The sequence below is a fragment of the Oxyura jamaicensis genome, chromosome 1, assembly GCF_011077185.1.
Source record: "Oxyura jamaicensis isolate SHBP4307 breed ruddy duck chromosome 1, BPBGC_Ojam_1.0, whole genome shotgun sequence".
Classification (NCBI taxonomy): domain Eukaryota; kingdom Metazoa; phylum Chordata; class Aves; order Anseriformes; family Anatidae; genus Oxyura; species Oxyura jamaicensis.
This window is the reverse complement of record NC_048893.1, coordinates 135,084,476-135,107,873: the sequence shown is the minus strand read 5'-3', so window position 1 is coordinate 135,107,873 and position 23,398 is coordinate 135,084,476. Positions and strand designations below refer to the sequence as shown.

Sequence of the window (23,398 nt, the reverse complement as noted above, 5' to 3'; positions counted from 1 at the left end):
TTCTGTCTTACTGCATTTTACGCCATTCAGAACACAAATGCATCTCAGAATAGGCATACATTTATATTTACTCTACAGTTTACAACAAACACCACAGAGTAGCCTAAAAGGATGTCAATTACAATGACATTCTTCTGAGATAAACACCAAAGCTGCTAAAGATGATACACTATTACTTAATTTAGCACTTAATTAATATTTTTTTCAACATTTTAGAGAGAATTTCATGTCAACAATTAATTTTGCCCACTCTTCAATTTCACTTCATTTCTACCAGATCCTATGCACTAGTTTTTTCACTGATAGAGTCACTGTAACTTGTGCCTTTCTGATGTGCAGATTACATTGATAACTATAATGGAAGTCAGTGAAAAATATACTTCATTACCCTGAAATGATCTGAAGTATAATCTGAAGGTAATCTGTATAATCTGAAGGTAATTTTCATTTTAGCAGATTGTCTACTAATGTGAGAAACAACAGCAAGAGGCCACAAAAACATCTTTATCACTTATTTCTCTGGTTATTGAACATTAGATTACACTTACATAAAGGCTTGTGTAAACAAACAACTTTATCTTCTTTTTACCATTTGCTTTGTCATATGAGCTCTCAGTGAGCTCTTTCCTGTGCAAATGAAGCAGCAAGGATATTTAGGGAAGGAAAGCCAGTTTATCTCTAGGAAATCCTCATGAAAACATTATACTATAACAAAAAATTCCTAGAAGCAGAATGAATTTAACTTAAAAGCATGAGCATTATGATTTTGTACTCCATGTGCCCTGCTTTCCTTCTCTTCACGGAACAAGTAATGTAAGAGAAATAAAATCTTATTTAAGTCTTGTTGACATTTCACTTCTGAAGTGAGCAAGTGAAGCCCGCGCACTGAAGTGTTCCAGAACATTTGCTAAGATGAGTGAGTGGAAATGAATTGCCACACTTCCATCTTCCTCCTTCCAGAAAACTGTAAATGCAGACATACATTTTCATGTCTGCTAGTGTGATTGCATTATTAGCATGAGGTGGAGCAGGATTAGGGTTTTTGTTTGGTTGATTTTGTTTTGTTTTTTTTTTTACTCTTTAAAAAAGAACAATAAAGGATTTATAAGTTGTGTTGTGGGGCCACATTCTCGTTTTTATACTCCTATGTACTGACAGTATAGAAAAAGAAATAAAGCCTTAAATCTGGTGAGTGGAAAAATAATAATAATAATAATAATAGACAAGAACAAATTGTTTCAACAGAGTCCCAATCTTGCATTCTCTGAGGCTTAATACAGTAGATCGTGCATAACCAGTGGCTGCACCAAGATTGTTCCAATGTGAGAGATGTGGAGAGCTATACATTTTTTGTGATTATTTTTGCCCAGGGATCAACGTTAAGTTGATTAGCATAAATTTTTCTTTAATTGCAACAGAATTCCTGTAATTGCAGAGTGCACTGCTCTTACAATAATAATAATAATAATAACAATAATAATAATAACATCCATACTGAGAAGGAGACAGGCCAAATTAAATTTCAAGTTGTCTGAAGGAGTGAGTTTTAGGGTCTTTTATTTGTTTTTATTTCACTTCTATTCAGACACTTCACAATTTTGTTTCTTTTTCTCTGGTTCAGATTTTTGTTAGTTTGTTTGGGTTGGGAGGGTTGTTTTTTGGTGTTTTTTTGTTTGTCTGTTTTTAATATATAAAACAAAACGGAGCTTATGCTGATCTTTTTACAGATCTTGTGATCTACTCTTGTGATTCACTATTAGAGCAGCCTCAAGGTTTCTCAACTGCCCAGCCAGAGCAGACTTCACCACTCCAGGGTGCTCAAGTGTGGATGGGGCTGGAAGTCTCAGTGAAAGGTTTGGGAGCAATGGAAAAAGCTTTTCTCCTTCTGCTCCACATGGTCCCTCTACCACTGCTGAATCTACCAGGAGGGGTGGGAGCCAGCCTTTCTTTGAATGAGTGCTGTGACTTGTTCCAGTCACCCACTTAATATTTTATTGCAGGCTTAAAAAATCTAGGTAAGGGATACAACCTAGGTATGAGTAAAATGAGATATCTGATTAACGTCATACCCTCTGTGGGAGAGAGATTGTTTCTCTCTCACTTACCAGGCTATGTCAAAGACTAAGTGCAGATAAGAGCTATATTTGCTCATTTCTACTGGCTTCTTGTAGTTCAGCTCTGTTCACTTGGGTTGCACCCACCAGGTTGCCAATTTCTCTGACTCAAGATAAATCAGAACTGCCTCTAATTTAGGCCAAACCCACAAAGTTATTGGAAGCTGAAGACTGAAATCTTGAATCCCTCACAGGACTTAATATTCATAATGAGAAATTTGACCTGTTCTGGCATTCAATTATACAAAACAATATATATAGTTTAACACATTATTATCAGAGAGAAGGAAACCAAAGCCAAAGTATGATCTCATTCTTCCATATATTGTATTAACCTATTTAAAGGCTTAGAATACTCCATCACAGAAGTGGCTTAATAATTAAATGGAAAATGTCTGGTGCTTTATCACACTTTATGTCTGTACTTTGGTAAGGTGAGGGGCATTTGCTTATTTTAGGGAAAAAAAAAAAAAAAAAAAAAAAAAGTTTAACATGGATGAGGAGCTTTAGAATGAAAAACAAAACCTCCATAGAATGCAATTTCATATCCAAAACAATAATTCCTTCCACAGCACATTTTCAGGAGCTGTGTTTATTTTTAAACATAGGTAATGATACATTCTCCGTAGTGTACAGACTGTCTGCTTAACTGTCTATCATTACAACTTGATTAGTTACTTTAATACAAATAGCTAAATACATTGACAAAGACAAATGAAGACCTAAAAAGAAATTAACAAACATCTGCTGTGTGAATGAGTTTTTCATCTGTGACTACTCAGATTTTGTCAATACAAACTTTTAGGTACAACATATTCACTTGTGATGGTGCCCTTTCATCTGCATGGTACATTTTTTCACAATTAAATATAAGTATTATTTCCATTTTAAATGTCTTGTTCTGCAAATTATTCACAGAAGAATGAGCAAACCTGACAAGACGATCATCTTGATTGATACCACTTGTGTTTTGTTTTGGTTTTTTTTTGGTTGGTTGTTGTTTTACACACCTTTTTCTTTTTACATATCTTCTTCATATTCTGACATATAAACCAAATGAAACAGAAAGCTTTCTTGAGACTTGAAAGTATAAATTACTATGAGTTCCAACCTACTACAACATGAGCAACAAGAAGATAGCACATCCCGATGGTACAGGACACAATCATCATGGGGAAACCTAACCTGAAACAACAAGAAAACAAAGGAAAGATCAATAAAAACACAATACTTTGTTCTCCAAGTACATAATGAAAAGGAAGTTTAAGTTATCCTGCACATTCCAAGCCTGGAATATGCTTATAGCAGTGCCAAAAGCATGGTTATACTGTGAGATCATGACAAGGTCAAGGAATCTAATATTCAATTTCACATTTATACTGCTGGCCTATTTAAAAGATAGGTGGACAAAATCAACATAATTTCATTGATTTCAGTGCATCTCTTCCAATTTACTTTGTTTCAGAATCTGACATGTTGTTTCTTTTTATATTTTTCTCCCCCCCAACACTCCCCCTCAGACAATAAGCAATTATACAGGTAAAATAACAATTCTTAGGCGTTAGGCAATGTTGGAATAGATCACTTCAGATTAGCTGGGTATGGTGCTTTATAACAATCTGTGGCTCAAACTCCTTATATCATTTCTCTGTTGAGCTGTAGTCACACACAGATGGTATTCCTCTCCTGTACCTCTTACCAGCTTTAACAGATTTGAATATTAAATCCCAGACAGCTGTAAAAGTGCTAAAAAAAAAAAAAAAAAAAACACTGTTGCTTTGAAAACAGCTATTTGCTTTTCATCACAGATTAAGATTTTCACACCACACCCATCATTTTTTATAGCTTTCTTTAGATTGAAAAACACAAGCAGCAGAAATGGACAACTAGAAAGGATGTTATGGGGTTGGCTGAGTCCTGCTCCACTGGATTTGTAGGTCTTCCACAGCTGTGAAAAGAAGTGAGTTTTCTGAAATTTAAAAGTGTTGTTGTATGGCTCTGAAAGACTATGAAGTACCATTTTTTTGATCACACCTTTTTTTTTTTATGTTACTAAAATTGTAAGGAGAACTGAGATGAGAAAACGATTTTGTGACAAACAACCCTCCTTATGTAATATCTTTTGTCAAGTTCAGCCATTAATTTCCATAAACCTCATCAGAGCATGGTAATGTTCTCTGAAGTGCAGCATTTCATTTATTCTCTTCCTTGAAGTAAGACCTGCTTGTTACATATGGGTATATTAGTTGTGCCTTTTTGCCTTGCTTTGCATCTTTGGTAAGGTTCCAGGAGCATATTTGTTGATGATAGGAGGACAACATTCTTGAGCTTGAATGGATGAATAGCTCCTTGCCTTAGGAAGCTACAGCTAAAAGGGACATCTCGGCGCATTAAATCTGGCCACCACTTCCTCAGTATATGAAACCACTCACGTAAAATTAAAATTAAACTCCTCAATGGCTCACTGCAGTCTGATCGCCTTTCCTCTTTCTACCTGCAGCTCCAATGTTATTCTAAACCTTGTGATTTTCATAAGTTATGTTTTTTTTTGTTCTGTTCTGTTTTTGTTTTGTTTTTTTCATTGCTGTTTTGCTGAAAAACTGACAGAAAGAAGCATAGCTGTGACCAACAGAATAGAGGAACTCTCACCTTAACAGTCATTCATTTAAGTTACAGACAATAGAATTTGTTCAGGAAACAGGGTCACAGCCCACACACACACACACTGACCTATAAAGCTGACAGAACAATTAGGAAACCAATAAAATTCAAACACTCTAAATATAATGTTGGAATTACTTAGTGAAGAACAAGCTTGTCCACAATGATGGCTATGTGGCTGTTCTTGACCTCCTATCAAAGTGAACCCATCCCATGTACTGGTAGAAATAGAGGCAAACCAAGAAAATTGAAGGAAACACCTGCAAGGCTGAAAATGTATAAGTGCTTATGTATAAGGATGTATAAGGACCATCTCATTTCTGTCTCCTTGACATCCCCCAGAAGAAGCTGGCATTGCCCCATGTCCATGACCAAATATTGCCTGTACCAGAAGGACAGTTCCAATGCCTGGCTCTAGCGTCTTTCTCCTCTGCCTCTCTGGGATTTAGGACCTGGTGTGCCAGCCACTTCTGCCATTTGTGTAAGAGGCATTATTATTGGTATTCTAGCTTCAAATGCATTAACATGAAGCTAGTATTTGGAATTGGAAAAGAAGAAAGAATGACTGGGTTTGTTCAAGTACTGAAAAGCATGAAGAATTGTTAGAAAGGATCATAGGATTTTCACAGCATTCAAATATTTAATCAGAAGTCTGCAGTACATTTGGATGTGCTCATTTATTTTTCTTTTTTTGCTCAGATGAACATGTGTAACTATACTGCAGGTAAGTGTTATTTCTTTTCAAGTTCAAATGGTTAGATCCTTGCTTTTGAACAACTCATTACTGGAAAGAGCTGAGTCAGTAATCAGTTCTTTATAGTTACTTTTTCTTATTCAGTATTCACTAAAAGATCAAGCTGATACTAACTGATAATATTACAAAACAGAAGAGTGAAATATAAATCCATTGGAATTGTTTTAGAAAAAAAAAAAAAAAAAAAAGCAAAGTCTAGACAATTACTCACAGTCCGTCCTCCCTCCTCTCAGTATATCTGACTTCCAGGCCTTCCTAATTTTACTAACATAAAAGTGTCCAGATAGGACAAAATAAATAAATAAATAAACAAATAAATAAAACAGCTATGGCTGTGGGAATAAAATAGCATGGCTATAAAATCCTCCTACATCCCTTACTATATCTCATGATCATTCCCTGCAGCTGTATCCACATGACAGGCTGGTGGACTGGAGATTGCAACAGCTCTCATAAGAAAACAGGTTGTTATTTGACAGAGAACAGAATTTTATTGACCTCACAGTTAGCAAACAAAGAACTGGTACTGGGAGGAGTGGGGACAGTGCAGATCTTAATCTGTACTAATACAACCTAACAAACCTCAGTGGGGAATGCACAGCAGCTCAGCAGTGACTGGCAACATAATGCCTTTGTAAACACTGTCAAGGGGAGGGGAGAATCCAAACAGATTTAGTGGCTCTTGGACCATGAAAAAGAGAAAAGAAAAACGCCAGGTCAGGGGCAGAGGGTGGGTTCATGCAAGAAAATGGATGAATTATACAGGATCACGTACAAATATGCAGGCATTTTAATTATGCCCTGACTCTTAGACTGGGACTCAAAGCAAGTAGACTGAGCCACACACAGCCTGGGGAGGTACCTCACTTCATTTAGCATGGATGTTTGCACAGGGCCCAGCTACCAAGCCATTACTCTCACTGCATGGACAATTAGCCCTCAACTTGAGGCCTGAATCTCAGGCCCACTGGCCTGAGCACAAATGTAATTGGATCAAATTCACTGTGGAATTTGTGCACCAGGGAGAGAGCAGTTGAAGCTTTCTCAGTGAATATTAGGTACTGGAGAGTTAGTTGATTACTCAAGTCAGTTCAGTGCCCTATTGTTCTATTGCACTACATCAAAGATACAACTCCTGTTCTAGCCTATGTACAATATAACATTTAGCCACCTACATTTTCTCTAGTTACATCAAATACAAGAGCATGCTTTAAACAATGGGAAGATTACTTTCCATAAATGCTCATTTGCTGCATACATGTTGGTCAAATAGCAACACGTCAGTTGTTCCTGCCCAGCAAAAATGATCAGCAGGGCTTAGACGTCCTAAAACTTCTCTTGAACTAAAACTTCAGATTAGTAAGAAACACTAATTAGCCTCTGTCACAAAAACACATTTTTCCACGACCCTGTAACAGCAGCATATCTGATATGACATTTCTATATACCAACTAAGGAAAGAGGACAGACGTGCCCTGCATTGGGCAGCCTTTCATCCCTCATGCCCACTGCACACAGGGAGAAACACACGTGCTGCACGGCCCTGACTCTCCTCAGCTCATGGAGACTGCGCTGAGTTTTCACTACTTCAGAGACGAAGCACAAGGAAGGTGACAGAATCATTTACCCCAGACTTCCCTCCTCTTCTTCTTAACAGAAGTTTACATATAAAACTGCAATCTAAATGAAATCACGCAGCTTAAAAATACACAACATGCACTTAAATACACACAACTCGCACTGTTGGTTCAGTGCGAGATACTGAGAACAGTTCCAGCAGAAGCCCTAGGGATTTGTCTTAGACCAAGTTTTGCTTATTAATAACTTCAGTGATCCAGCAGTGAAGAGCTTGCAAATCACCTCAGTGCAGGAGAGATGTCAGACTCTGTGCAGAACAGAATTCAGCATGTTCTTAACAAATTAAAATGAGAATTTGAAATGTACAAGACAAAAATCTGTAAAGATAGCTGTGAAGAATGCATTAGAAGAAGTCAAACCATGGGCACAAAAACAGCAATGAAAGAGAAGCTTTTTACTTTTAATGACCTAGTTATTTTTGATCCTGCCTCACTGCAAGATGTCTGGCCCTGTACTTACTTACAGGAAAAGGAAACTGTTGTATAATTATTCTGGGGATAAATCCCATTTTAATGAGTACCTATTGATGTGAATATTACAGTTTTCTTAGCTTATATGTTTATTTAATTGTATTTGCTAAATACTAATAGCGAAGCCTTTAGGGTCTGAATTGCATTTTTCTAAACAAACTGATCTCTTACTGTACCTTGCAGCTCTAGTTTGTCATGCTTCAAGAGGCAGCAGGACCAGGGATGTACAAGACCCACGTTCAGTGCCTTGTTCTGCTTGACTTGGGACATGACATGTCTCTTACCCATAAAAACCATACCTACAGGCACCACATTCCTGACATTTCTGAGCCAGTAAATTACACAGCCTGTGCATCCTCAGGGGGAACTGTGGAAGAACAATACCTCCAAGGAAATGGGGAACCTTCAGCTGCTCCTCACTGGGAAAGCAACAGCATAAAACTCCCAAGACCAAGCCACTGGTGATGAAAGAAAACTGGTGGTAACCAGGGGTAAGAGTTAAAGCTAAAAACTTCTGCTCCTGTTTGCACTCACAATTTAATGCACAGTTTACATTACACTGGTGGAGTTTGCATCAGGCTTAAAACTTTGTTTTTCTCACTTCCTATCTGTTTCATCGAAGGTTCTGTAGAAGGTACAACCTTCTCACCCACCCACTTGTTCCTCCATTATGCAGCACAGGGTACAAAAGCATCATCTGCACATCTGAAGATTGTCGTGCCATCTGAAAATACTTAAAAAAGGAAGATGGTGGGTAATTCACCTCATTCGTGGACATTACTTGCTAATTACATGCAGTGCCTTGCTTCGGAAGTTGGATAAACACAAGCTCATTTTTAAAAGCGTATCTAAATGTCTACAAAAGCAGCTTCAAAAATGAGACTCAGATAAGGGATATTTTTAAAATACATAAGGTTATTTTTGAATGAAAGAAAAGTTACACCTTTTAATGCAGTTTCACAATTCAATTTGCAAAGTAACTCATCTATATTTTATCCCAACAATAAGGTAAAACTGCAATATTCATGGATCTTAATGAAAAGAATATCATAACCCTCATGAATCAAACAAATCATCTGGTTAACAAAACTTGTATAGTTATAGTCATATAGTTATAAGTCATAGTTAACACAGTACAGCTCAGTGAGCAAATTCTTTTTCTGTATCTCAGCTAAGATTAAATAACATAGCAAAATATTGGGGCAAGTGGGGGGAATAAAATGAGACACAACATTACCATTATAGATTTATAAATTATTTCTACTAACATTCTTAGATATATAGATAATTTTCAGTGTGATTATTTACTGTTCCATTCTCCTACAAATAGATTTTCTGAAAAGATTATGGTGACTTTTCATACTAATTGTTAAAAAAAAATAATGCTCAGAATTTTTTGAAAAAAAAAAATCAAATTTTTTTAACTCTATTGATTAATTATTTTTTTCCCCCTTTTGGCTTTGGGAAGGAGTAGAAACTGAAAGGAAAGATTTAAAATTTCTTGTCTGCTTTACTCTCAAAACCACTAACAATTCCACTTTTCACTAATTTCTCTGTTTTTATCATATCTGTGGTTGCTATCTTGTCATCCTATTTCTTCACTTCCTTTCTTTCAATGCAGACTGCATGTCCTGTCATTTTGGTTGTGTCAACCTTTCCGTCATTTCGAGTCTTTGACGTACCGATCCAGTTTACCTGAAAGGCTTAACTATACTTTCCTATCCTTAAAGAAAACACCTAAAAAATATTTATAACATGCCCATGACCCCTTCAAATCTAACACCTGTTGTACCTCAGATAACAGGTGGCTAAAACTGCCAGTGAGCATTAATGCAACATTAAATTGCTGTGAATTTCATATAGTCTAGAATTACATAAAAATTACAGTGTAGTTACCTACTAGTTCCCATACACAGGTGGTACTGTGTAATTGAAATCACAGAACAAAACCTATAATCCCATTTTCTTCTGATTGCTGAAATTATTACAATTTTTGTGATATTCTATCTGTTTTGAGTCTATGCCAAGATTTCCCATGGAGTCACTAACAGGACTGAAACTGAGATTAGGAAAATCAGTGAGAAAATCTAAAAGTTTTGCCTCCTACAGTCTGGAACATCTGGAAACATTCACTGTAAACCGCTGATATTATGTGCAGAACAATAGGCTTTTCCTTGATCTTCCAAAATTCTGATTATCTAAATGAAAAAGTTCATTCATGGCAAAAGAGCACTTAGTCTTCCAGCTCCACCTGGCAGACTCAAATGACCATTGATAGAATATTTGTTGCAGTATCTGTCTGTGTCTCTGTGGTACAAATGAGATAAAATACAAGACTGTCAGAACAAGAGACTCTGATAACTATCCAAAAGTTATTCACACATAGTAAGCTAGCAAGCTGTATGAAATGCCATGGGAAAATATATATATATATATATATATATATATCAAATTCTATTAAAAAAAAAAAAATTGTTGTAATTGATTATTTAAAGAAGATATCACTTGTTAGATGACAACAGCAACTGGCCTTTCTGTTAGAACCAAACACGCACCTCCAACAGGAAATGATGAAATTGAGGGGAAACCCAAGAAACTAAAGTTCTAATACAGAAACAATCCCGAAAACACAGAATTAGCAGTGACATTTTACTGGGGAAGAGCAACATATCACCAATAAATATGTGAAAGTTAATTTTTATTTTTTCTTGTTCTTCTAATATCCCTTTAAGTTAATAAATCAGTATGACTAATTTACTAACATGCATGAGGTGTTCAGAACCTCCTATCTAGCTGACAACAGGGAAAAATCAGTAACTTTCCACATTGAGCTTTAAGGGCCCCATGACCAACATAAATACCCCACATTTAAATGAGAAAAAGAACGACTTTGAACAAGCTCATTGGAGTCACAGCATGTAAAGGAAGCTAGACTAAGACCACTCTGTGTGTCAGAATTAGTTTTATTAAATCTATAGAGCATACAAAACCAGATTACCTTGCTCTATAAATTAGGCCTTAGTAGGATGATATTATAGAGATATACACAAGCCAATAGCTGAAAAATCTCTTAAGCTTACATCACTTGTTTAAGCAGAGGAATAATGCCATAATGTAGAAAACAAAATTAAGTGCTGTGCTGGATCAGGAGTCAAACAGGCAAATCAATGTAAATCATCTGTAGAGTTTCTTCTGGAAGATAACCAAAAGCAGGAAAGCCAACATAACAGTAGGACACTGTGGATTCCCCTGTTTGCCCATCTTTGCCATAACTGTGAGAGTTCTGGCTTTTCTCTATCTATATGCCCTATGGTATAAAACACCTGTCAGGGTCTCCAGCAGGTTAAGTTGCAGCTTCAAGTAAAGATTTAGTTACTCTTGACATTAACGATACAATTACCCAAAGCAACTCAGAAGATTTTCCAAAGTTTACCACTGCTTGCTTTCTAACTAACAATACCTAGAGTGAACCATGTTTGAACACATGCTTTTTTCAAGAAGGCTTGCAGCAACCTTCAGCCAAGGTGAGAGCCGGGAACACAGAGAGCAGAGGAAGCTCTTGCATTGAGGATGGCCAGCTGAGTCTGCTCCCAACACTTTTCCTGAGACTTGTATAACTACTAATTACATAAGAGGAAGTCGCAGGTGTCCATGACACACTCAATTTACACAGCTGAAACTCTATCACATACTATTCTCATTTTACATGAAGTAGGCTGATCTTTTGCTAGTTTCCAGAAGAGAGTAATCTTCTACACATCGGTACAACATTTTGGCACCCAGAGGGGATGGCCAGACCCACACTTTGATAAAGAGATGTGTCTTTACAAAGTCAAGAGTATGACTACAAGACTTCATTCACATAAGGAAATTTTACATTCAGATCTTCTATACCCTTACAACTTTAAACAAATAATTTGAGCACTTGAATTTCAGTGATGCTAGATCTCCTGAGTCAAAAAAAAAAAAAAAAAATCACGTCTTCTGTCTGTGATGGTTTTACTCGGGTGGGCGACGGAGCTCCACCACAACCACTCTCTCACTCCCCCTCCTCAGAGAGGAGCAGGGAGAAAATACCATGAAAGGGGCTCAAGGGTTGAGATAAGGACAAGGAGATTGCGCAGTAATTATCGTGACGGGCAAAACAGACTCAGCATAGGGAGATAGGAAGATTTATTGCCTATTACTAATGAGCTAGAGAAGTGAGAAACAAAGGAAAGAAACCAAAAGCACCTTCCCCCCCCCCCCATCCACCCTCTTCCACCTCCTCCCCCCGAGTGGCGCAGGGGAACGGGGGAGTGGGGGTTATGGTCAGTCTATAGAAATTCTTCTCTGTCGCTCCTTCTCGGTCACTCTTGTCCCCTGTGCTGTGGGGTCCCTCCCACGGGATGCAGTCCTTGCCGAACTGATCCAGCGTGGGCTTCCCACAGGCAGCAGCTCTTCAAGAACTGCTCCAGATATGGGTCCGTACCACGGGGTCCATCCCTCGGGAGCAAACTGCTCCAACCTGGGTCCCCCACGGGCAGCAGCTCCTGCCAGGTCACCTGCTCCTGCGTGGTCTCCTCTCCACGGGCTGCAGGTCCGGCCTGGAATCTGCTCCAGCAGTGGTCTTCCACAGGCCGCAGTCTCCGTCAGTGCAGGTCTACCTGTTCAACCATGGTCTCCTCCACGGGCTGCAGTGTGGAACCCTGCTCCACCGTGGCACTCCATGGGCTGCAGGGGGACATCCTGCTTCACCATGGTCCTCACCACAGGCCGCAGGGGACTTCTGCTCCGGTGCCTGGAGCACCTCTCCCCCTCCTTTGCTGACCTTGGCGCCTGCAAGGCTGTTCCTCACTCCTCTCACTCTCCCAGCTGCTGTATGGCGCAGCGTTTTTTTTCCTGTCTTAAATCTGCTCTCACAGAGGCGCAAACAACATCACTTATTGGCTCAGCTCTGGTCAGTAGTGGGGCCCTTACCAAACATGGGGCAGCTTCTAGATCCTTCTCACAGAAGCCACCCCTATGGCCCCCTGCTACCAAAACCTTGCCACATAAACCCACTACACTGTCTTGTTTTTTAAAACATTGGCAAGCACTTTGTGCTATTAACTTGAATATTTGTACACAGCTCAGAGCACCAGTATTATATCACAACATTGAGAAACAATTTATGTCCTTAGAAAATAAATGTTGCCAATACGACAAGACCAATACTACTTACAATAAATAAATAAATAAATAAATAAATAAAATGAAAATCTTAGATTACACTAAATGCTTTCCAAATTCCAGTAAGCTAACTAGGCAGAGTGGAATAATCTGGAAGCATCTTTCCTCTTATTTGTTCAGATTTTTCCATTCAAATATAATGCAAGTTTAGTTCACCTGTTTTACCTTCTTTTATTTCTAAGCCCCCATGAAGAACAGAAGATACAGCAGAGTAAAACTAACACAGCGTGTTAGTTTTAGTGTCACAGTGTTAGTGTCACTAACACTGACATCATAGTCATCATATGTTCTATCATATAGAGTCTCTTTAGAGATACAAAGGTCCTTCAAGCAATTTTACTAGACAGCTTTGTATGTAACCAGCTTTTCTGAAGTTTGAATACTGCTAAAATCTACAAGTCCCTTGAAAACCTAAATTGCTTTATACTTCCTTCTTCTTGGTAATTCAATCTCTATATATTCCATTTAAAAGGATGTATTTTCTCTTTTCCATCAACAGATACTCCCAAGAAACATGCAATACATATTGTTAAAGCTCCAAAGCAAGCTGTCTAAACTATGGAAGTTTATAGTCAAAGTAATAACTTCATTCTTTGCCAATAAGTGTTATTATGACTATTAGAAAGCAAGTGATACTATACGTCGTTTGTTGGCAAAAGGGAGCATGTCCCACATTGAATTTCAGATCCATCCTGTCAGAAGATTTTTCTCATTTTTACAATGTAACATACTTGTTCTTGTTTCTGACATTTGTGTTCCAAGGAGACCGAAGAATTACAAACACAGTATTTGCTTGTGAGATAATGGGTATGGCAAACATTAATGATGATTTATTTTAGTTCCAAAATGATTCAAAATTAAAAGACTTTTAATGACTCTGCATTGTGTTGCTTTTCCTTGGTGAAGATTCAGGAATGGAAGTTGCCTGAATGTTATTTCCATGAATGTGCTTAATCCCAACCCTCACAAACAGTATTGTCGAACACTTTTCTTAGTCTCTCTCTCTCTCTCTTTATTTCATTGTGCTCTTTTATTTTCATTAAAGCACAAGATAAAAGGAAAATGTCATTTTTCCAGTAGAGATTAATCATTTAATTCTTTAATAATATCAACAGAGCATTCTGAACCTTTATAAAAGTCTTGGAGCTCACTAAAAAGCCAGATGCTACATAAGAAAAAAACATAATCTGTTTCATTCCCCTCTCTTCCTTCTACTTGCTTTGAGACTCCCAGTTGTGTGCCACATAATGTGATGACAGAGAATTCAGCAGTTTGCCAGGACAAAGGAGCAAAGTAACAATAATAATAAAGAATATATTTTAAAACCATATCTTTAATTTAAAATAGAAGCATGCCTCTAGTTTAGCAAAGATTATTTTTCATTAAGAACTCAGCAGATGCCTTCTGATAAAAAGTTATTGTTTTTATAAGGCCAGTAAACTTTCCACCACAAACCCCGTGCTTTAGGAAGCCTCAGACTCAGTCTAGGGCAGGAGCAGAGAGTGAGATATTTTCTTTCCAGCAGTGTGAACTGGAACACTTCTGTCCAGCCATGAAATGCCAGCCAGAAGGAAATAAGGGACCAGCAGGAACCTGGTCCTACCACAGGTCTGATTTTAAGTACACTAGCAAACCAAGGTTAAGCAAAGTGAATCCAGTTCTAAGTCCATCTGTTCCTTCAAAAGTTAAAGCTCTGGTGTACAAAGCACCAGAAAAATGCATTCTGTACAAATATATTTCCACAGATTATCACAAATATATACCAACATTTCTTATGAAATGGAAGAGACTTAACAGGCAAGATAGGAAAAACATAGTATAGCGATGCAGGTAAGTATTGCTAGCAGATTGATTTAATATGGACTAGCTACATGACCAGTTCACAGACATTGCAAGTCAAAAAGAAGCATCAAAAGGAGTTGGCTGCCAAATTATTATGGATGGCATATAACCTTTAAGTTGATTCAAGTTGAAAGGTCAGAGCCTAAGAAACTTCAGTTCTCTGCTCCTAGATAAGCATATGCTAAATTTTCAGAGGTCATCTAAACAACATCAAGAGTATTATTCAGGCCCACATTGGAAACAAGGATAAGAGAGTGACTGAAATGAAGGAAATACAGGAATTAAATTATTAGGCTTTTAAGAATTATGAAGATATTTTACTAACTTCACATTTTCAACAAACACATGAAAACTAAGCCAGTTGTTTGACTAATTTCTCCCTCCTTCCTCCTGTCTCCATCTCTGCAGTGGAAGAGATGGATTGCTGCTCCAGCAATGCAAGCAGGCACCAGCAGTTGAGTTATGCAGATGGTCTGGCCCAGATATTTATACAAAGGCTGCATGCACCACAGTCTTCCTTCTTTATTGTTTTAGATGTTTTATTTTCTTTTGAACAGTTTGGACAATCAAGTGGTTGGTTTAAATGTCATCAAGTGATTCTGAACCATTCCTAAATCCCACCACAACATCATCTTATTATCATTCTAAAATATCAGGGTCATTGTTTCAGAGATGTTTATGACATTTTTCATTTTAGTTTATTTCTCTGAATTTGGTCTTTTTTTTTTTGGCCAAGGTCAATAAACTTTTGAATTTCCTGTCTTAGAAACAGATGGTGCAGTGATGTATTTTAATACAATTCAGCTGTACCATTATGGAACAAAATCTTAAGTAAATGCTTGTCATTAATATCCTTAAAATGCTAAAGACGGAATATGAATATTTCTTGACTGGCTGGAAGAATTTAGTTTCTTTTTCCTCTTTACTTTGGAAAGTCTATTCATTAAATTGTTTTCCTACTACTATGGGAACTATTTACATGTATAGTTGACAATTAGTTTTGAACCTCTCTCATTTTTTGTTCAGCCTTCATTATCAGCAGATACAAAAGGCTTGATAATAAACAACAACAAATTTGAAAACAAATATTTTAGTAGTATATGTTACACACTATTAGAAGAGAAAACAAAAACAAACAAACAATAATGACAACAACAACAAAAAAAGAATCAAAACAAAACAACAACAAAACAGAATTCCATTTCAAACTGTCCTAGGATGATTTCTTCCCTTTTCTTTACTAGACTTTTCAAGACATATAGAACGAAATGAATCCCCCCCCCCCCCAAAAAAAAAAACAAAAAAGAAAAAAAAAAAACTGCAAAACATTATTTCTCTTACAGGAAAAAGTTTTCTATATTATCCCAAAGAGCAGCTCTCAGTCACTATCAGTTTAAAACTAATATCATTAAATAACCATTACCATTTTTGCCTATTTAACTGCTACATGTGAGCTTCAAACTTGAGTCTTACTATTTAAGTAACTCTCACTGAAGCTGAACAACTGCAAATATTGACCTAGGAAGTTATTATTCAAGTGATTGGAAAAATTAATACCGTTTAAAATAATATAATACCCCTAAGTGCAAGTATTATCAGGAAAATCATAATTTTAAGAAGTTATCAAAATTCATTGCTAAGTTCAAGCAGTAAACAAACAAAAATGTAGTAATTGCAACCATATCTTTTATGTGAGATGCAATGGCTAGCTTACACAAGAAAATAAAAATCTACTTACTCTTCCATGAAAAGAGCTAGTTGCTTTGAGTAGTTCTTGTTTCAAACGCATTGTAATGAAGATAATGTAAACATGAAATCCTTTCTTCTGATTGTCTTGGTATATGTGTATGTCTGACACCTTATTTAGTAACAGATGGGAAACCACCTTTCTATTCCTATTAAAAAGTTATCTGAGGAAATGAACATGTAAGTTACCTCTGTGTTTGGAACTCATGCAAATTGTTTTGCAAAACAATGTTACAAGATACAAAATTTCTCTGAGCAAATATTTTCAATACGGCACTTTCTGGCTAATTCTGTTAATTACCAAAGTACCATATTTAAGTAGAAAATCACTTTCTAATTTTGATATTCTTTGAATAAGACTCTTGTTCAGTAACAATACTGTCTAATCAAATCAAGCATGTTCTAATTAACTGTACACTTGGCACTTGATGTAATAACTATATGAAGCTGAAAAAAGTAGTAATGTTTTGGGTAACAGAAACTATTTATACCATCATATATGATATGTGAGGGTTCAAATATGCCTTGTTCAATACCAAAATATATAAAAAATTTATATCAACTCCCAGGTGGAATGAAAATAGAGACGTACTCAAGACAGTTTGGCCTTGCATCTCACCAAGTCAAATTAGAAAATGCATTAAAATGAGCAAATATTTCACTAATTCTCTTCTTGCAATCACCTCTATGTGATTCAACTTGTACCCTGTCCAAACTCTCATTCTCCCACTAACTCACTTTTCTCCAGCTTAAGACACACAATTTGTCAGAACAGGATGTTTTTCCACTCTGCTCTTCATGAGCTCAAACCACAGTTCCTCCCTGCATCTTGCTGAAGTTGAGTGCCACCTCTGCCTGCCATTACCCAATATTTTTGTTTTGTTTTCCGACTCTATCTTTAAAACAGACCACTCCACAAGCTTTCATATCTGTTTAACCACAGTTATCCTTAAAAAGGCACTTAGTGAATAAGTGGGAAAAGATTATTTGTTGTGTTACGCATCTGTACAAGTCTAAATCTGAGTGACTGGCCTTTCTAAGACACAATTTGTTTAACTTCTATTAGATGCATATATTAGGATAAAATGAATCATTATCCAAAACTTGTTTCTTTCCATTGACTATAATGAGAGTCATCGGTGACTAGTTGAAATAAAGATATCAACAATGTCTAATGGAAAAGTGAGATGAGATCAATCTTACCTTTACTGACAAGCAGCTCTGTGAACACTGGGAAGTAATGAAGCCTTATTTCCTACCAATCTGTGTCTTAAATTTGATTGACTTTCTGTCTAAGTAGAAAGCTCCAATTGAACCTTTCTTCCATAACTTATACTGATGTTCTCCTGGATGTTTTTTTCAGTACGTGAAGACATATGGGCTCAGTCTGTACTTCCCTTGGTGGAATACTAATAAGAGATTCTATTCCTCTTTCCAGCCACCAACTTTGATGACATTTCAGAGATTTTAATTATATTTGAGAAATTAAGCCCCTTTTCCTCATCCTCTCCTCTGTCAAATGTGTTTGAAGTTGATAAGCACTTCAGAAGTTATTAGGTGGGAGACACACAGACACATTCACAGCAGTATGATTGCACAGGAAACCAGATGAAAAGTTAGGTTCTGATGGAAAGATAGGAACAAAGACCTTTTCAAAAGCATTTTTTTTTCTTTGAAACATACTTGTAACAAATAGCTAACTGATCTTGAGATGTGGCAAACACTTACTATGACATAACTCAAGAATGACTAAAGAAAGAGATCTACCTTTGCATGTGCTTACATTATGTAGTTCTAGTTTCCAACTTATTATCAGAATGCTTGTAGGCGTGGGAAGGTAATGGGGAAGAGAAAGAAATGTGAAGTTAAAAGTCAGCATGAATTAGCATATATTTTGATTTGAAATTTCATACAATCCCTAAGGAATTCAGTTAAACATAAAAACTAAAATTCAGTTATTAAGCTATAAGAAAGAAAAATTATCACAATTAAATTGTAAATTTCAAGGCAATCTTTACTAGAGTGCTTCTGTTGATACTCCTGCAGTATGTAGCTCAGAATTTAATATGAAATAGAAAAGTGAAGTGCCATTTACCAAAATATTTTAAAGCATCTGTATGATCTGATAAATGATCTCTAACAAAGTCCAAATAAAAGAAGCATTTTAATCAGTGTATTACTTAGATGTATACATGAAAACATTGCTGGAGTAGGAAATAATTTATCATTATTGCTCCAAGTGATGATACTTCTGCATGCACTTTGTATTCAGAATATATAACTATTCTGAACAGTATTCAGAAATCTCACAAAACCAAACATTAATATTCTAGCAGCATACCTCATATCTGAAAAGTCTATGTATTCTTACAATGAGGAATAATATCTGAAAAAATTCAAAGAACAATTGAACTACTTGTATGTCTCGGTTGAAATTATTAAAATATGAAATATGTATTTGAAGGTTTTTTTCCAAATGTGACTACATCATTAGTTTGCACCAATATACCATGCTCTGGTAGTTACAATGGAAATAAACAACTTGTACCAGTGTCACTGGAGTAATTTATTTAATGATAATCTTCAGCACGTATTTAGTATTTCAAATTCTTCTATGCATTGACATACTAATTGCTAGCACTTCAGAATATACACCGACTAAATACATTTTGTGTCAGAAGAATACAAAGAATACACTCACTAGATTTTCTGTACAATATTCAAAATGTGATAATTTTAGTAACCATTTAAGTGAGGAGATCCTTATTCTGAAGTCTGACTAGTACAATGCCAGAACACCAGGCTATGTAAATAGGTGAAGTGACTGCAGATTTAACTTTGTCTTTTTGAATGTCAGTATATCAGACATAAAACTTTTCCTTGGTATGCATACGCATACTTTTTTTTTTGGCAGGGAAAGGAAATGAGTTAACCCTGTAAGCCAAAAAGCCTTGCAAGGGCAATGTGAAAGTTATATATTGCTTGTTGCCTACTTCTCCTTGTGAGGAGCATACATCTTGTGCACTATTCACAGTATCTGGTGTCTAATCCATGTTAGTATATGTAAGTGTTTCAAAAACTACAATTCCTCAACTAAGCCATGATGTAAACTACTACAGTCAAATACAGATATAATTTCAGGCCTTAGCTTGATCCCCAGCCTGTTTCTTTTTTTCTCTTCAGTCAGTGACAGAAACTAAAATTATTTTATTTTACTAAAATATTTTATTTTACTGACAAGAAAATCGCTCTCACCAAAGTCCGTTCTACTGACCTCTCAAGAGAAACTAGCGGCAATGTTCCTTCCTCATCCTCCCAGAGAGTCACTGCTTTTGACATGGCTGCCTATACTAATCGTGGGTTTGGAGGCTGATTCATCTTCTAGCTCCCTGATGTCTCTTCATATGTGCTTCAATGGATCCTTCTCAGTATTTTCTCTTGCTGAAGAGATGCTGTTCTTGATCTTCTACCTCTTTCTCTGTCACTCATCTCTGGGAAATTTCACCACAGATGACGTAAAATTCAACAATGTCCTCTGTGCTAAAAATGCACTGATCTCATCCCCTCCAATTAAACTAAGCTTACTTTTTCCAAATCAAAGTTTAGTGCAGTCTTTTGCCAGGCTTTTATTGATCTCTAGCTATGAGTTTACTCTCAACACCATCCCAGCACAGGTCTATTTTTTTTTTCCCTGCAAATATTCTCCTTCATTTCCTTTCTTCATAGTACTGTAATTGTACTCCTTACCTTCACACATCATTTTAGTCCTTACTTCTGCATAAGTCTTCTTTCCTGTCTATTCATGTAATGAAAATGCTAACCTATGACTCTCTCACCTCAGTTTCTTAACATCCTTTTCTATGGCCTCAAGAAATACAAAGGGTTAATTTCCAATATCTACAGTGCAATCATTTCAAGACCCTCTTTGCATTCTCCCATTTGTTTCTTTTTGCACAAAGCAGAAGCTTTTTTTCAATTTTCATACACTATCAAGGCCTACCCTGCCTCATTAATTACCTGCTTATTCACAGCAAAATGTTTACAGCTGCATCACAGTGTCAGCCCTCATCAACACTTGTCATATTTTCTACCAGTACCTTACCCCCACAATACTTCCCAGTTGTAGGAATCCCCTACAACTGGCTGTAAAGCTATCTTACCAGTATGCCTCTATTTCATTTTGCCCTGATACCATGATATTACTTACCTATATATTAGATCCTTCCTCACCTTTGGTAGAGTAAAGCTTTACTCTTCTGTTTGTCATTTGCTGAGTTTTGCTAACACAGCTCCATAACCATTTCTAGAGTGCTATCTTTTACTATATAATTGGACTAAATTAATTAGAATTCTAAGGAGCAATGCAGGCACACAACAGTTTTTTCCTCCAGCTTTCCCATATGATGAAGTAACTGTCACTTCAGTGCTAAGCCAAAGTGCATGCAAACACAATACGAAATCAATGATAATATTCCATTTATATTGATCACAAACAATATACATGGCAAGTTGAATAACTCACTTTAGTAGTCTAAATAAGGTGAGATGAATCCTACTCTTTGTATCCATTACTATTGGACAAGTTTGCATCCAGTTTATAGACTGACTGCACAGCTAGCGTGTTTTTGATCACTTCTTTTAGAGTGCCTCTCCTTTTTTACTGTTGTGGGCTTTGACAAGAGCTTGGCTCTGTGGTAACAGGAATTGCAAGAATCAGCACAACCAATATAAGTGGAATAGACAGCCCTGGGTTGAGAACACACACATGAATGTTATCCTCATGAAACTGCCTACACAATAAACCCACCTTGCACTATTGCAGCATAAATCAGAAGTGCAATGTGTTTCTAAGGGAAGCCAAAAGAAATGCTTACTAGAAGAAACACACTGATCTCTTCAAATTGGGTTGATATCAAATGAACCATGAAAATTCTGTGATAACAGCAGATTTTGCTTAGACTGTCTCAGTTCACAATCCTGACACCACACATTATGGTAGCCTTAGGGGATAGATAACTCCTATAGACTAGGGAACTGAGATTCTGTTACATTAATTTATATACCTACATCTTTGGGATTGTACTTTTCCATGAATTACATTTAAATTAAACCACAGAAAGAAAAAAAAAAAAAAAAAAAAAAAAAGTGAAATCAGCAACAAGCAGATGCAGGTAATAGATTAACCAAACAATTGTGGTCCCAAAGCTAGGCAAATGGCTCAAGAATCATTTGGTATTTTATAAGCAGACTTGTAATCATCTATCAGCAAGGTACAGCTCCATCTGGCAGAAGAAAATTTCTTGCATTACATTTCTTGTATCGTCTCCTGGATTATACCACATTACTGAACCACCTCATAAGCCTGCATATAATCCAACAGTGCCTACAATGACAGCACACAGTCTAAATGTTTGGATGAAAAAAAAAAAAAATCTTTCACAGGAGTAGATAAAACAAATGTACAAGTGAAAGTCTAAATATCATTAAACTGCAAGGAAAATATTTTCCTGGTTCAAGGCTATCATTAGCAGGACTCGTTCCATCAATGTCTAAACCTCCACAGCAACAGTGGAGTTTTTCAATAAGGCATGGTCTGGCCTCATTCTGCACTCCTCCAAACTCACTGGACAATGTCCATTAGCTTCAATTAAGACATCATTAGGCCAACAATGCATACAATCAGCAAAAGAGTCTTCACTGTTTTGTTAAAAAAAAAAAAAAAGAGAGAGAGAGAGAGAGAGTGAGAGACACGATCAGCCTTGGCAAAGAGCAATAAAAGAAAAACAGTTCAGCCTTTAGTTTTTCCATCTGTCTCAGAAACAAGGTTAAGAGCAAAGGTGTGTGACATGGACCTCAGCAGAGTGAATGAAATGGATGTCCCTCATCCAGAGCAGAACTCTCTCTGCATCTCTAACATGCACATTTAGAGCCAGAGGCATACTGGACAGTGGTAACAGCTGTTGCCTTAAAGTATCAAATCCAACCATCCCCTGCACAAAGGGCTCCTGAAAAAAAAAAAAAAAAAAAAAAAAAAAAAAAAAAAAAAAAAAAAAAACAGGTATTGTACCAGTCTCAGGATTCTGTTCCATTTTCTCTGAAGTACTTGCAGAATGTGGGCAGACTGACAGTTTGGCTGCAGGGTGCTTATCCCTGAATGTACACTAGTTGAGACGTGCCCTTATCTAAAATGAATCAAATCTTTTCTTTTGTGAGAAAACACAACTTGCTGGTTTTCCCCATTCTACTGAGTCTGCTATTAAGAGCAGATTATTTATTTATTTAATAGCAAGATGGCTTGCTTGGGTTGTATGGCATCACAGTTATAGCAAAGATCTCAGCACTCAGAAAACAACATGAAAAGGGCTGAGCTAGCATTACACTTGCAAGTAAAGGTACCAGCAGCAGTCTAATCCCAGAAGTAAGCTGTTCAGAATTTTCTGCTTCTCAAGTGCTCCTGCAGCTGGACCGTGATTACACTGCTACAACTGATTAAGGCCTGAAACATCTGCAGTACACTGATGAAGACATCTGATGCATCTAGGACTGTGGGATTCAGTTTCAGATTCAGGCACCTAAACTCAGGTGCCTCATGTTTAGACATCTAAACTCACTTGACTTCAGACTGCAGCCAGTGGAAACCCAGCAAACAGAAACTTCAGAAGTGTTTCTCTGATCCTGCTTTGACACCTATATTTTGTAACATGAGAAACTTACAGATAGACAAAACACTTGAGGAGAAATACATTTTGTTTGTTCCTAATTATTTAAATAGACTGACAAACATAAACTAAGAAGTATTTATGTCAACTGTTCCTGTTTTTCTATGTTTAAACATGCCTTCTTTCCACTAAGAGTTTGCATCAAGATGCACAAAGCACAGACTCTCTGTAAAAGGCTGCCTGTTATGGCAATGAAATCAAAAGATAAACCAGACTACCTTATTATTTCTCACTGTCACCATA

The 23,398-nt window shown here is 36.7% G+C and overlaps 1 protein-coding gene across 1 annotated transcript in view; it reads right to left on the bottom strand.

The window, feature by feature from the left end:
* Nucleotides 1-3,188: 3,188 nt before the first annotated feature.
* OCA2 (OCA2 melanosomal transmembrane protein) overlaps nt 3,189-23,398 on the bottom strand; it is a 206,399-nt gene continuing 186,189 nt past the window's right edge. Inside the window, exon 24 of the mRNA XM_035315178.1 lies at nt 3,189-3,299. Within this exon, the coding sequence (XP_035171069.1) occupies nt 3,212-3,299 (88 nt within the window). The 3' untranslated portion in view covers nt 3,189-3,211. The remainder of the gene's footprint in view (nt 3,300-23,398) is intronic.